This window comes from Dermacentor variabilis, chromosome 6 (genome assembly GCF_050947875.1).
Source record: "Dermacentor variabilis isolate Ectoservices chromosome 6, ASM5094787v1, whole genome shotgun sequence".
Classification (NCBI taxonomy): Eukaryota; Metazoa; Arthropoda; class Arachnida; order Ixodida; family Ixodidae; genus Dermacentor; species Dermacentor variabilis.
In genome coordinates, this window is record NC_134573.1 from 119,540,300 (window position 1) to 119,553,323 (window position 13,024).

Sequence of the window (13,024 nt, forward strand, 5' to 3'; positions counted from 1 at the left end):
AAATTGCCGCTGCCATTCGCCACTGCGAAATTATCTGCCAGTTCTTTCTGAGCCATGAGCGAGACGACCGATGGAAGTCCTCCGTCTGCTGCTGCTGCTGCTGCTGCTGCTAAACGAGCTGCCAGAGCAGAGGCCCAGCGCCGTCGCCGTCAGAATCCAGAGGTGCGTGCCGCCGAAGCAGAAGCTTACCTAGTGGAGTCTTTGTTAAAGGAATACGTGTGAAAAATAAAAAAAAAATTCTGTGATAGCGCATACATGTGTTGCTCCATTTCTTTGCCTCAATCTATCGAAAAGGTGAAACAGCTTATTTGCTGCGCTCAAATTTCGCATTAGGAAGTAACGTAATCGTCGGTAATTTTTTTTTCGTCATCTCGCTGATACAAATTCTTAATAAAAAGACATGTAGAAATTCCGCGTGTTAAATTATGGTTAATCTTATCATCAGAAATAATACCATCTTTCGGTGCGTCAATTATAGGCGCCAGCCACAGGGACCTGTTTCATGCAATTTCCGGTTACATGAAATCAACTAAACGAATAACTTTTTGAAAGTTATTTCAGAATTTGTTTCTTTTTTGTATGTTTGCTTTTTTTTCTTTTTTGTTTTAATCGAATACATAACACTTCAAAACACAAAATAAACGTTTCAGCAGACAATTCTTGGCCAATCCCCCAGTGTGGGTATCAGCCATAGTATGAGCCCATCATCATCACTTCACCTCCCCCTCCAAGGCAGCAAACCAGTAAGTCGACCTGCTCTTCCTTTCTCTAGTTCATGCTTATTACAGCGAGGCTGTATTTAGCTAGGCTTCCATTTTTTTCTGCGTGCGCAGAAGAGGTTCACGTAGACCAAGAAATCGATATAGCTGAGTACAGCACTCCGACGCGCCCGGCGTCAAGCGACGCTCGCCTGTGCGCCGACACCGTAAGCCTATAAACGCTGAAGGCGCGTTTGTAGTCCGACGTTATGTGCCCGCCTGTTTACTGTGACGTCAACATCGCCTAGCGACGCTATGAGCAGCTGCGTTCTCGGCGTGCTAAGCGTAGGACGTGTGCCCTTCGTGTCGCAGAAAATCTGGCGTCCACGTCCGGCGTCGCTTCGGGAAAAATAATACCGAACCTTAACCCGAACTACCCATACCTAACCACTTTTCTACCAACAAAGTTGCTCGTACCTTGTCTCTCAGTCTTTACAAAGTTATTCCTCGGAATCTTGAGAACAGCAGCCCACAAACAAATGTATTGAAGAAAAATACACCTACAGCGCCCACCTTTTATGTTATATCTTCCCAGACTGAAATAATAGAAGTGCGAAACAATAGCAAAAGATGGACTCCCGCAAGAGGCAGTGTTTCTATCAAAAATATTGCCTTCCTGCATAACGCTCACCGCCAGCGTTTCCCTGTAAACGTTACTATTACATAAGCTGCAGTTGCCGGGAAGTTTGAAAAGCAGTAGGGGACCTAAATGCTATGGTGTTCCCCTCTTAAATGTGAAGCTTAAGCGGCCTCCAAATTTTGTGATAGAAACCCAAACAGGTTCCGGGCTGTTGTGCGCATCGAAGAAGGGCAGCGTGCCCTTCAAGAGCGATGGCGTCAGCAGAAGCGGGAATGGGCGCGAAGGTGGTGGGAAGCCGCTAAGGCCGAGCGCGCGTCAGTCGACTGGCCTAAGGGACGCTAGGGGGCGCGATGTAGAGAAGTCGCCTTCACACGGAGCTCCGACGTAAATGTCCATATCTTGGGAAGTTTAAGCCCTAAAGTGAAAATTCAAGAACGAGAAGAACCGCGAACACCAGGCGGTCACGGAACTACCGCCGTCACCACGGTAGGAGCACTTCTCTACTCTCTGCAAGAGTTTGAATTTTCGAGGCGGCGACGCCGCCAGCTAAGCCTAACGCCTAGGGAACGCAACGGCGCAGCAACTCGCATAGCTGCTGCGCCGGCCCAAGCACGATGCAACCACGGGCAGCGGCTGCAGCGTCGGCGGAGACGCCGGCAGAAGAGAAAAACGCTGAGGGAACGCAACGGCATAGCAGCTCGCACAGTTGCTGCTCCGGCCCAAGCATGACGCAGCCACGGGTAGCGGTTGCAGCGTCGGCGGGGACGCCGGCAGAAGAGCGAAGAAACGGAGTCGCAACAGCTGCGGAAACTGCCGGAAGGGGCATCCAGCCAACGTCCTCGGATGGAAATCATGCAGAAAGAAGACCTCTCCACGCAGGTGAGGAGGAAGGAGAGAAAATGGACGTCGGCGCTTTCGCCGATAAAGAAGAAACCCAAGAGGGATGGTGCCGCTCTATAGGCGGCAGATACGTCCCGGAGGAGAAGGTGGAAGAAGTATTAGCAAGAAGAAGGGAACGAAAACCCCTAAACCTGAAGAAAAACAAGGCCATGGCAGAGAGGACGGTAGACAAGCTTCAAGTTCGCCTGCCATCGGGCACAGAGAAGATTGTCCTACGACCAGCAGGAGGAATCGACAGCCTAAAGAAGAAGCTGGGGGTTCTCGCCGGAAACGCCATCCTGGAGGCGGCCGGGCTACTCCCCATGGCAGAAGAGGACATTGTCTTCAACAAGAACAACCAAACAATCTTAATATCAACCCCGAACAAGGAAAGGGCAGAGGCTTTCGCCAAAATCAAGAACATCCGAGCCGGAAAAGAAGATATCGAAATGACTGCCCATCCGGCGATGCCCGAGGGGGGCAAAGGCGTCATCTACGGAATTAACCTAGAGCTGACGGAAGAACAAATACACAGGGCGTTGGACAACCCACGGAACCCAACGTATACGGCAGTAAGAAGACTAGGAAGAACATCCGAGTCGGTCATCATTAACTTCAAAGATCTGGAAGTACCGAGGGCCGTAAAATTTTTCAGTCAGTGGATTCCATGTCACCTATATAAGAAAAAGTACGACGTGTGCTACGCATGCGGCAAGATTGGACATAGGCAAGACGTCTGTCCAGATCCAACAACCACCCGCTGCAGGGGCTGCGGGCTAAGAAATCAGCCGGAGGATCACGCCTGCGAGCCGAAGTGCCTCCTCTGCGGGAAGAAGCATCAGTTAGGGGATCCGACATGCAGGGAACTCTACAGGAAGCCCCACTGGGTTAAACAACGCGACGCGGCCCGGGCCGAGGCCAAGGCCGAACAAGAAAAGGGAGGAGCGACCGCGGGCAGAATCAGGCCGACAACGAGGGTCACGCTACCGCCTGCGGCGAAAAAGCAACGATCCGAGTCCAGGGACAGAAGTGCATCCAGACCGCCACCCAGGGACGACCAGACCCACTGGCCAGGCCTCCAGAAACCAGGGGACAAGAGGACCCACTCTGGTATGCCTGTCAGCTTCGCAAGCGTGGTCTCCCAAGGTAGGACACCAGAATTAGAGGCACAGGCCAGTTTATTTAAGAAAGAAATAGAAAAGAGAGATGAGGAAAATCGCCAATTAAGAGAAATAATCAAAACCCTAACCGAAACAGTAAACCAACTCAAAGAGCAAGTTGGGCAGCTAACGAACCCAACAGTGCGAGCTACGCAGGCGGCGCCAACAAGGCCGCTTACCCCAGTCCAGAGAGTAGCCGTCCCCGAGACTCAGGACGAGGGTAGCATGGTGGTAGATACGGTAGGCACCGCAAAAAGGAAGGCAGAGGGGCACGAGACGCCTCCACCCGAGAGAAGAAAAAAGATGAACAGAAAGATTAACGAATATGAACTAGAGGCGCGCCTCAAGGAACACGAGGAAAGCATGCTAACCAAATTAAGCGTTATCATAGATAAGAAAATACAGGCTATATCAAATCATATGGACGCACTTCTGACCGTGCTAGGAGGCGAAAAACGAGCTCATCCTGATCCCGAGCCTCCCTCGAGCCCGGAAGCCCCGTTCTCTTCCTCATCATGGCCAGGACAGGAACTATAATTTGGCAGTGGAACTGCAGGGGTTTCAAAAAGAAAAAGGCGTTGCTGCAACAGCACATTCTAAATCAAGGAGAGCCTCCGCTTGCCGTGGCGTTACAAGAAACGGGCAAACCTCCAGTCAAAATTTCAGGGTACCGCACATTCGACAACGGAAGAGGGGAAAGATCTAGAGTAGCCACCCTAGTTAAGAATAACATAGCGGTAATTGAACACGATGCGAGTACGGACGAAGTGGAGGCCGTGCTCGTAGAAATCCTTACCGGCCAAAAGGATAGGGGAAGCATATTTGTCCTGAACGCATACAGCCCCCCTCGTCACAACAAGGCACAGTTCGAGGCCACATTTAAGAAAGCGCTCAGGGCAGCAAAATCGTGCCCCTTACTCGTATTAGGGGACTTTAATGCAAAGCATCACGAATGGGGCTACACCAAAATCGACAGGAAAGGTAGAATGCTGTGGGAAGCAATTCAGAACCCAGGACTCTCGCTACTAACGGCCCCGAACGAGCCTACCAGAACGGGTAACAGCATCTGCTGTGACACAACACCAGACCTAACACTAGGCCACAGGACGGGCAAAACATCTTGGAAGAACACGGGCAAAAACCTCGGCAGCGATCACTTTATAATCGAAATACAGATTGATAGGAAACTAGGGGTTCCCGTACATAAGCCAAAGCAGGCCACCGCAACTGACTGGGATAAATTCAGGGCTATCAGATCAACAGCAGACTTAGGCGTTATCGGAGACATAACAGAGTGGACCTCAACCGTCGTCTCACACGTAAAACAGGCCACCGAAACGGTAGAAGGAGATGAGCTCCCATTCAGATTAGACAACAAGCTTAGAAATATGTGGAATCGAAAAACAACCCTCGAGAATAAGCTAAAGCGCCAGAAATGGAACCGGAACCTAAGGAAGAAAATAGCCGAGCACAATGAAGAAATAGAGAGCTACGCCTTCAAAGTAGAAGAGAAAAGGTGGGATCAAAAATGCGACGAGCTAGAGAAGAATATGAGCCGTCCCAACACTTGGCAGATGCTGCGCCACCTCATAGACCCCACCAACACCAAAACCCACGCCAACATAGAACAAATCAAGGCGAGATACAAATTTGACGGAACTGATGAAGAGCTCATCGACCGACTTAAAGAAATCTATATAGGCCCCGCATGCCCGTCAGCGGATAAAGAATATCGGGGAACGGAGAATCCGCTATTGGACGAACCGATTCTAGTTGCAGAGGTCAGAGCCGCGCTCTTTGATTTAAAAAGGAACACAGCCCCTGGCCCAGACAAAATCACCTACGGTATGCTAAGGAACTTAGACGACGACTCTATAGTTCACCTGACAGCTTATCTGAACAAAGTGTGGGAATCAGGGGAAGTCCCTAAAGACTGGAAACACGCCAACATCATTTTAATCCACAAGAAGGGCAAAATTCCGGGTATTGAAAATCTCAGGCCAATTTCACTGACCTCGTGTCTAGGCAAATTAATGGAGAAGGTAATTCAGACGCGACTAACTCGATTCGCGGAAGAAAACAGCATCTGGCCTCACGAGATGGTAGGTTTCAGACCGCAGCTTAGCGCTCAAGATACCATGCTAAGGCTCCAACACGATATTATAGACAAACGAAAGACCAAAGATACGAGAGCAATATTGGGCATAGACTTAACCAAAGCGTTTGATAATGTCAGCCACTCGGCCATCCTCGACAGCCTGTCAGATCTTAACGTAGGGAAGAGGACCTTCGCCTACGTAAAATCTTTTCTCAAGGACAGAACAGCGACCCTGCACATGCAGAGCCTCAGCTCAGAAGAGATCAAATTAGGAAACAGGGGCACCCCGCAAGGAGCCATCCTATCCCCCTTCCTATTTAATTTAGTAATGAAAGACCTCCCGGGCAAGTTAGGAAGGATCGAAGGACTAAAGACGAGCGTCTACGCAGACGACGTCAACGTTTGGCTCAATGAGGGCAGCGATGCGTCTATCGAAGAAAGGCTCCAGCGGGCAGCCGACATCATAGACTTACATGCCAAAAGTAAAGGGCTGAGCTGCTCCCCGACGAAGTCGGAACTACTAATCATCAGGCCCAGGACGAGGACAAACAACGTATCTCCTCCCAAAATCTCGATAGACTTAGACGGGAAAGAAATTCCACAAGTAGATGAGATCCGAATTCTGGGCATGCTCATAAGCAAAACAGGAAACAATCACACGACTATAGCTAAGCTAGACACGCACGCGAACCAAGTGGTAAGCATCATTAGAAGAATCTCGGCCAGAGGCAGAGGGCTAAAGGAGAAGAACAAGCTAAGGCTCGTCCAGGCCTTCATCTTCAGTCGGATCTGTTACTCAACCCCATTCCTTAACATCAAAAAAGTAGAAAGAAACAAGTTAGACGTCATAATAAGGAAATGCACGAAACGGGCACTGGGACTACCAATCTCGACCTCAACTGAAGCACTAGAGGGAATGGGAGTGCATAACACATGGCAGGAGTTAGCGGAAGCGACGAGAACGGCACAACTCGAACGCCTGAGTCTAACCGAGACAGGACAGCAGATTCTAAACTGGGTAGGGCTACAAGCAAACAGAGGAACGAAATACCAGACGTTCCACATTGAGTCGAAAATTAGGAAAGCCCTCACGGTCGCACCGATACCTAAGAACATGCACCCACAACACGATCAGGAAAGACGCCAGCACAGAGCCAAACACTTGGCAACAAAGCTAAGCAGAATGCCACCCGAGACGGTTGCCTTCACAGACGCCGCCCTTGGCGGAGATGGAAGCTCCGTCTCAGTGGTAGTCGACGGGTCCGGCGCAGAACAGGGCGCGATATATACGAGCGGAGTAGACGCCATGGCAGCGGAGGAAGCAGCCATCGCCCTAGCGTGCGTTAGTACGGACGCGAGGGTGATCGTTAGCGACAGCAAATCGGCAGTAAGGAATTTCTGCAAAGGCAAAATATCAGACTACGCGTACAGCATACTATCGAAAGGTAACATAGACAGAGGGATCACCATAACCTGGGCCCCCGCTCACTCCAACATACCAGGAAACGAAGCCGCCAACGCCCTCGCCCGAGCGCTCATTATCCGGGGGGGATGGCAGCCTCAACCTAACTTTAAGGTCGAGACGCTCGCGACCTACCACGAGGTCACAGAGCACTACAGATTAGGACGTCGGAAATATCCACTCCCGGATAGGTCCCTCACGTCCGCAGAGGCAGTCACCTGGCGCCGCCTGCAAGCCAAAAACCACATGTCTCCCAGATGGAGATATCTCACGCAAACGGGAAACCCGGAGGACCAATTCTGCAGATTCTGCGATAAAATAGGAACCCTAAGACATATCCTATGGGAGTGCAGCTACTCCCCAGGATATAATTTATTCAAGGACGAAGAAGCATGGGAGACCGCGCTTCATAGCGAAGACCCGGCGGTACAGGCCAACATTGTCCGTCTGGCAGCCGAAGCGGCAAACCGCTTCGTCTACTAACACCTGCCCCTTAGGGTGACATCGGGCTCCCTGGACGCCTACGAGCGGTACCGGAGCTCCGGTGTCACCCATTACAGACAATAAAAGTTTTCTCACCTCACCTCAGTCGACTGGCCTGGATCGTCGGATAGCCATAGGGATAGCCGCCTTCTGCCCCGCGAGGAACAGCAGCGTGGCTGTGAAGATCACTTTTCCGAACAGAAACGGGAGTCATCATGGCGGCGGCAAAAGGAAACCACCGAAGACGAGCGGGCCATTAACGCCAAGCGTATGCGTGATGCCCGTCCGTACCCCAAATACCGCAAGAAGGATAGGGTCGCCATTTAATGCTGTACACATGTCAATGTACCAATTACGCGTCATCGGTCATGTATAGACGTTTGCTGACAAATTTTCCAGCATCGTCTTTCAGCCCATCGCTGAACGACAATGTATCACTATGTCACCTGTATGTTTCTTTATACAATCAATATTGTAATCACCATAATTAAATCAATACGTCATCGCTATACGCAGCTTTGTTGGTCATCCGCCTTCAGAGAGTGGCATGGCACTGAACTTCTTTTTTAATTCATAAGCATTTCTATGGTTACCCAACGAGAAAACTGTCAGTGCGTCCGTCCGTCCCACCTTCCCGTCGCTTTCAAGATAGCGCCAGCCAACTGTAGAAGACGACGAACGCACGAGCAGTGGCAGGAAGTTTTTGTGTGGGCCAACCTCAAATCTGGGTGTAGTCCAGGTTCAATGAGGAAGTAGGCCAAGTTAAATTTGGGGATAGACCAACTTAAAATTTGGAGGCGGTCCAGCTTAAATCTTGGGGTGGGCTAACCTGAAATTTGTGGATGGGCGAATTTAAATTTGAATGAGGGCCATCTTGAAATTTTGGTGTGGCCCGTTGTCCAACGGAACGCTGCTGAGCGCCCTTCGAGTTTTGAACACCTCGCGGGCAAGCGAGCGCGTTGACATGCTTGGCTCGTTTCGTTGGGCCTTACCCAGGCACAGTCCGAACGCAGGCGAAACAGGCGAGAGCTTACGTGGAAAAAGAACGCGCGCAATACAGACATGGGAGAGTGACAGCAAGGGTAGTATTGCGGCAATGCACTCTCCCGTCAGGCAAAGCCTAACGCGCTACTGCTTTGGACCGTTCTGCTCCGTCTAGGCGCGTTCCTGCCTGGCGTGCCGGCTCAATTTGTACGATCGCATTAAAGGGGTCGGATGCGGCAAAAACATCTGATAATTGTCTACTAAAGCCCAAGAATTCTTTGCCACCAGAAATGCCAAGGCTAGATGTGCGTAAGCTAGTAAATGCAAGTAAGCAACACTATAAGCAAAAAACTCAGTGCCCTTCTACTCTGTGAAGAAGGATGCCCAGCGAAGGTCTGTGCATGTGGACCCCTTAGTGGCGAACTGCAACTCCGTCACGGTTTGGCTCGGTGTTGCAATATCTTCGGGATCGGCCAACGTATGAGGAGTGCTTGCTTTACCTCCGCCACGCGTTTGCCCGGCATTGCACTATCTTTGGGTTAGGGCCAAGTCTTAAAAACTGTTGGACTTCGCGTGGACGCGATCCGCCAGATCCTAGCCATATACAACTTCGCTGTAAAAACATAGTCACAGCCGAGTCAAACAATGCTTATGCTTTAGTAGACGATTCTTAAAATTTCAGCTGTAGTTTTCTTTTTTTTTATACGCAACGCGCACTGATTCAGGCTGACCAGTAGGTCCTGCAGTAGGTCTATATCTGCTGTGCCGAGCATAGCAGTTCCCAGGCAGCACACCAGCATTGGACCAACCATGGCCCAATGCTGGCAAAAATTGGTGCCAATGTTGGCCCAATCTTGGCATCTTGGCAAAGTGCAACCCGATCCAAGGTCCAGCCAATGTTCAAGCCAACATTGGCCCTACATTTTGCCATTGTAGTATCCAATGTATTTCCAGCATAGAGCCAGTGCTCAGCCATTTTGTACCCAATGTCTTTCCAGCATAGCCGGTGCTCGGCCATGTTGTATCCAATGTTTTACCAGCATAGCCAGTGCTCAGCCATTTTGTACCCAATGTTTTTCCAGCATAGCCAGTGCTCAGCCATTTTGTACCCAATGTTTTTCCAGCATAGCCATTGCTCAGCCATTTTGTACCCAATGTTTTTCCAGCATAGCCGGTGCTCAGCCGTCTTGTATCCAATGTTTTTCCAGCATAGCCGGTGCTCAGCCATCTTGTATCCAATGTTTTACCAGCATAGCCAGTGTTTAGCCATTTTGTACCCAATGTTCTTCCAGCATAGCCGGTGCTCAGCCATTTTGTACCCAATGTTTTTCCAGCATAGCCGGTGCTCAGCCATTTTGTATCCAATGTTTTTCCAGCATAACCGGTGCTCAGCCATTTTGTATCCAATGTTTTTCCAGCATAGCCAGTGCTCAGCCATTTTGTTACTTGTGTGCGGGCTTACTGCCTATACTATTAGCTAAACGGCCATGCTATAGCATGCTTCCAAACGCAATTTTTTTCTGGACGTGACCAGTGCATGTAGTCTCAACACTTGTGCTGTGCTTGCGATTGTGTGTACCGCGAGTCTTCATTGCCCCGGAATATGGAGTGCCGTGCTAAGGTATGCCTAATAAGTGCCGCGTGCCCAATTGCCGGAGCAATTGCATGTACAAATCGGGGCAGAAAAATAATGTCTTCAAGTTTCTGCTATATGAAGCCCAGAGTGCCTGGATTAGGCCACTACCACGTGCAGACTTCATTGTATTAGCGCACTCAAGGGTAATATGTTCCGAACTTCTTTACATAGTTACTTTTGAAAAATATGGAAAGGTTAATTGCTCAATTACAGCAAGTGCCTTTACAGAAAGTGATGATTCCTCAGAGTTCGACGCCTGCGAGGATAGACATAAATATGAATTTGTGTTAAGGCACCTTTTGTGGTGTAGCACGAATATTTTATTGAAGAACTACTGCTGCAAGATGAATGACAAAATATTGGATGCCAATGTTAAGGCAAGGAAGAGAAAAGCTGAAACTCTGCGCAATAAGGCAGCTGTTTCCGTGGAAATAGCTGCACAAATGTTTTATATCCCATTTGTAAACTCATTTGAGTTGTTGTAAATTTGTGGACTGCGGTAATTAGTGCGTCGAAAGCGAAATTATTCGTTTGACCATAATCTAGATTGGAATAAATACATGTGTCCCCAATAAAATTGTTCATACGCAATTGTGAAGCTAATCGAGTGCTTTACATTCATCATTGCCGTGCCATAAAAACCATAAGTACAAAACACAGAAGGAGAGGTTTTTATCGATTCAATTTATTTGAAGTAATAGGTATGAAGTATGGGGTATAATAAATAATAATAATAATTCACAAGAAACGTACATTACACAGACGACAAAGCGCGACGCTATAAAAGCTCCTGGCATCAATACCTGCACAAGCTTTACATAGCTGCTTTGTATCTGTGCCTCTAAAATACTTTGTAAGGTGTCTGGTGCTCATTCCGCAGTTCAGACTGAAGAAAAAATGTGGAGTGGTCAATGGAAGCATACTGCTGCTAGGTGAACAAGCCGCGATCCCTTCATTCAACCCGCATCCCCAATTGCGCCGCTGGCCTCTTCTCCGTGACGTCACTCGCCGAGCACTCAGCCCTTCTAGTCTAGGAGGTGTCGGCTGGGGTCGGACGGGCCAGGGCTCCGAGGGCAAGGGTGGTCAGGGCAGCAGTGGACCCTAGGGCAGCAGTGGTCAAGCAATGATCCCTGTCCCGAGGGCAGGGATCATTGGACTCCTCTGCTGCAAACATTTCGGCGAAACGCCTCTTCCTGCCGCCACCCCTGTCCACATACCCCGGCAATCACTTCTTTAGGAAGCTCTGGGCCTCCACGACGTCGACGTGGCCCTTCTCACAGACAACATCTGCACACAAACATAAAGACCACAAATAGTACATACAGTGTGCTTGAGACGTTCAAAATCCTTCATCCTAAGTAACTTCACTGCAAATATCATGCACCATAAAGATCACCCAGAATAGAGCAGGGCAGACGTATTAAACGAAAACCTTCATTATGAACTCAAGAGACTTAGTGATAACTTGTTAAGTCTTTAGCGCACACTTCGTGCGAGAGAATGAGCAACTGCAGCGAACCTTATTGAATTGAGGTTCACAGCATGTTCAGCGCCAAAATGCAGGAGCTATGCAAAGTGAAGCTGCAGACCATGAAATGCTGCTAGCACCTTCCTCGCCATCAAAATTCTTGATCCATTTACAGGATATTCATCCCTGTTGCCTTTGTTGGCATTCATTCTTTTCCACCCTAACATAGCATTGATGTCATCAGTGATCATTATACCATGTTTTTACCAACCGAGACATATTCATCAACCGTCTCGCCCGCTGATGTATTACAACAGAGCGTACTAGTTTAGCAATCGATCGGCGTGCTTGTCAAGCAATTTGCCTACGCTGCCATTGGCACTAGCACCAGAGCACATCTTGGTTACATCTGCGATGGCCGTGGTGGATGCGCTATGTGGATTTCATAGTAAATAATGAAACCAGCTGACAGGGACGCCTAAATTCGTTCACTGTAGAGGTTCACAATTCAGATGAAATATAGGATTTTGGCCAGGATATAATCTTTTGCTATGCAAGTCATTCAATGGAAAGTTCAGCTGTATACACAAGACTTCAACAATGCAAGAAGATGGCCAAGGAAACCTTACCCGTGACTATGCGGCAAAGCTTCAAGTTAATGAAGGCTCGTTTGCCTTTTCTGCCATGAAGGCTGTAAAGCACTTGCACCGGATGTGCCATTACAGCCTTCATGGCATTCGATGCCACCTCGCGCAGAGACGTCCCTCCTATCTGTAGGAGGTGCTTGCGCTGGAAAAAAAAAGTCAGAAATGTGGAAATGAGCACTTATGCGGCAGTGTCTTCATGTTGAAAAAAGCCCACTACTGCTAGAATATAATTTTTAGCCGAGTGCAAAGCAAGACATTTTTGCTACAAGAGGGTTGCGAGGCAGTGCTCTTTAATTGTAAATGTGCTCCACAACACCTGTGTTACTGGAAGACAAACGCGAAGTGTATCAGATCTGTCTGTTCAGTACATTTCATGTTTGCATTTGATCATCCTTAGTACTGTAACCATGTTTCATAGTAACTACCTTGCCAAGCTTTCACCATCATTAAAATTACTGTAAGCGCACCAATTCTATTCGCATGCAAATTTGCAGTGCAAAATGAGGAGATGCAATATCAGTGTGCAGGAAAGACAAATACACACACATTTATGGCACAAAACAGCTACTGACATACCAACATATTTCCAGATATTCATATTTTTGTTAAATGGACTGACAATCTATTTTAGGGACTTAATTTCTTTAAACTGTAACGAAACGCTCACTCTCAGCAATGTTACTGTGGATATTTTGTAAAGAATATTTCTATTTGAGCAGCCTCTAAAAAAAAAGAGCCCCTCCTCTAGCAACACAACACCGAGAAGTGAGAGCAATCCAGATAGCCCACTTTGCAAATTATGAAAGCAGCCCATTTATTCCACTTTCACAGGAGTGAGCGCAACTGTGATCAACCATCTACATTTTGAC

The 13,024-nt window shown here is 48.6% G+C and overlaps 1 protein-coding gene across 1 annotated transcript in view; it reads left to right on the plus strand.

Annotated features, from left to right (window-relative positions):
- Positions 1–677: 677 nt before the first annotated feature.
- Positions 678–13,024, plus strand: part of LOC142585119 (hepatocyte growth factor receptor-like) — a 59,287-nt gene continuing 46,940 nt past the window's right edge. The window contains exon 1 of the mRNA XM_075695636.1: positions 678–743. Within this exon, the coding sequence (XP_075551751.1) occupies positions 696–743 (48 nt within the window). The 5' untranslated portion in view covers positions 678–695. The remainder of the gene's footprint in view (positions 744–13,024) is intronic.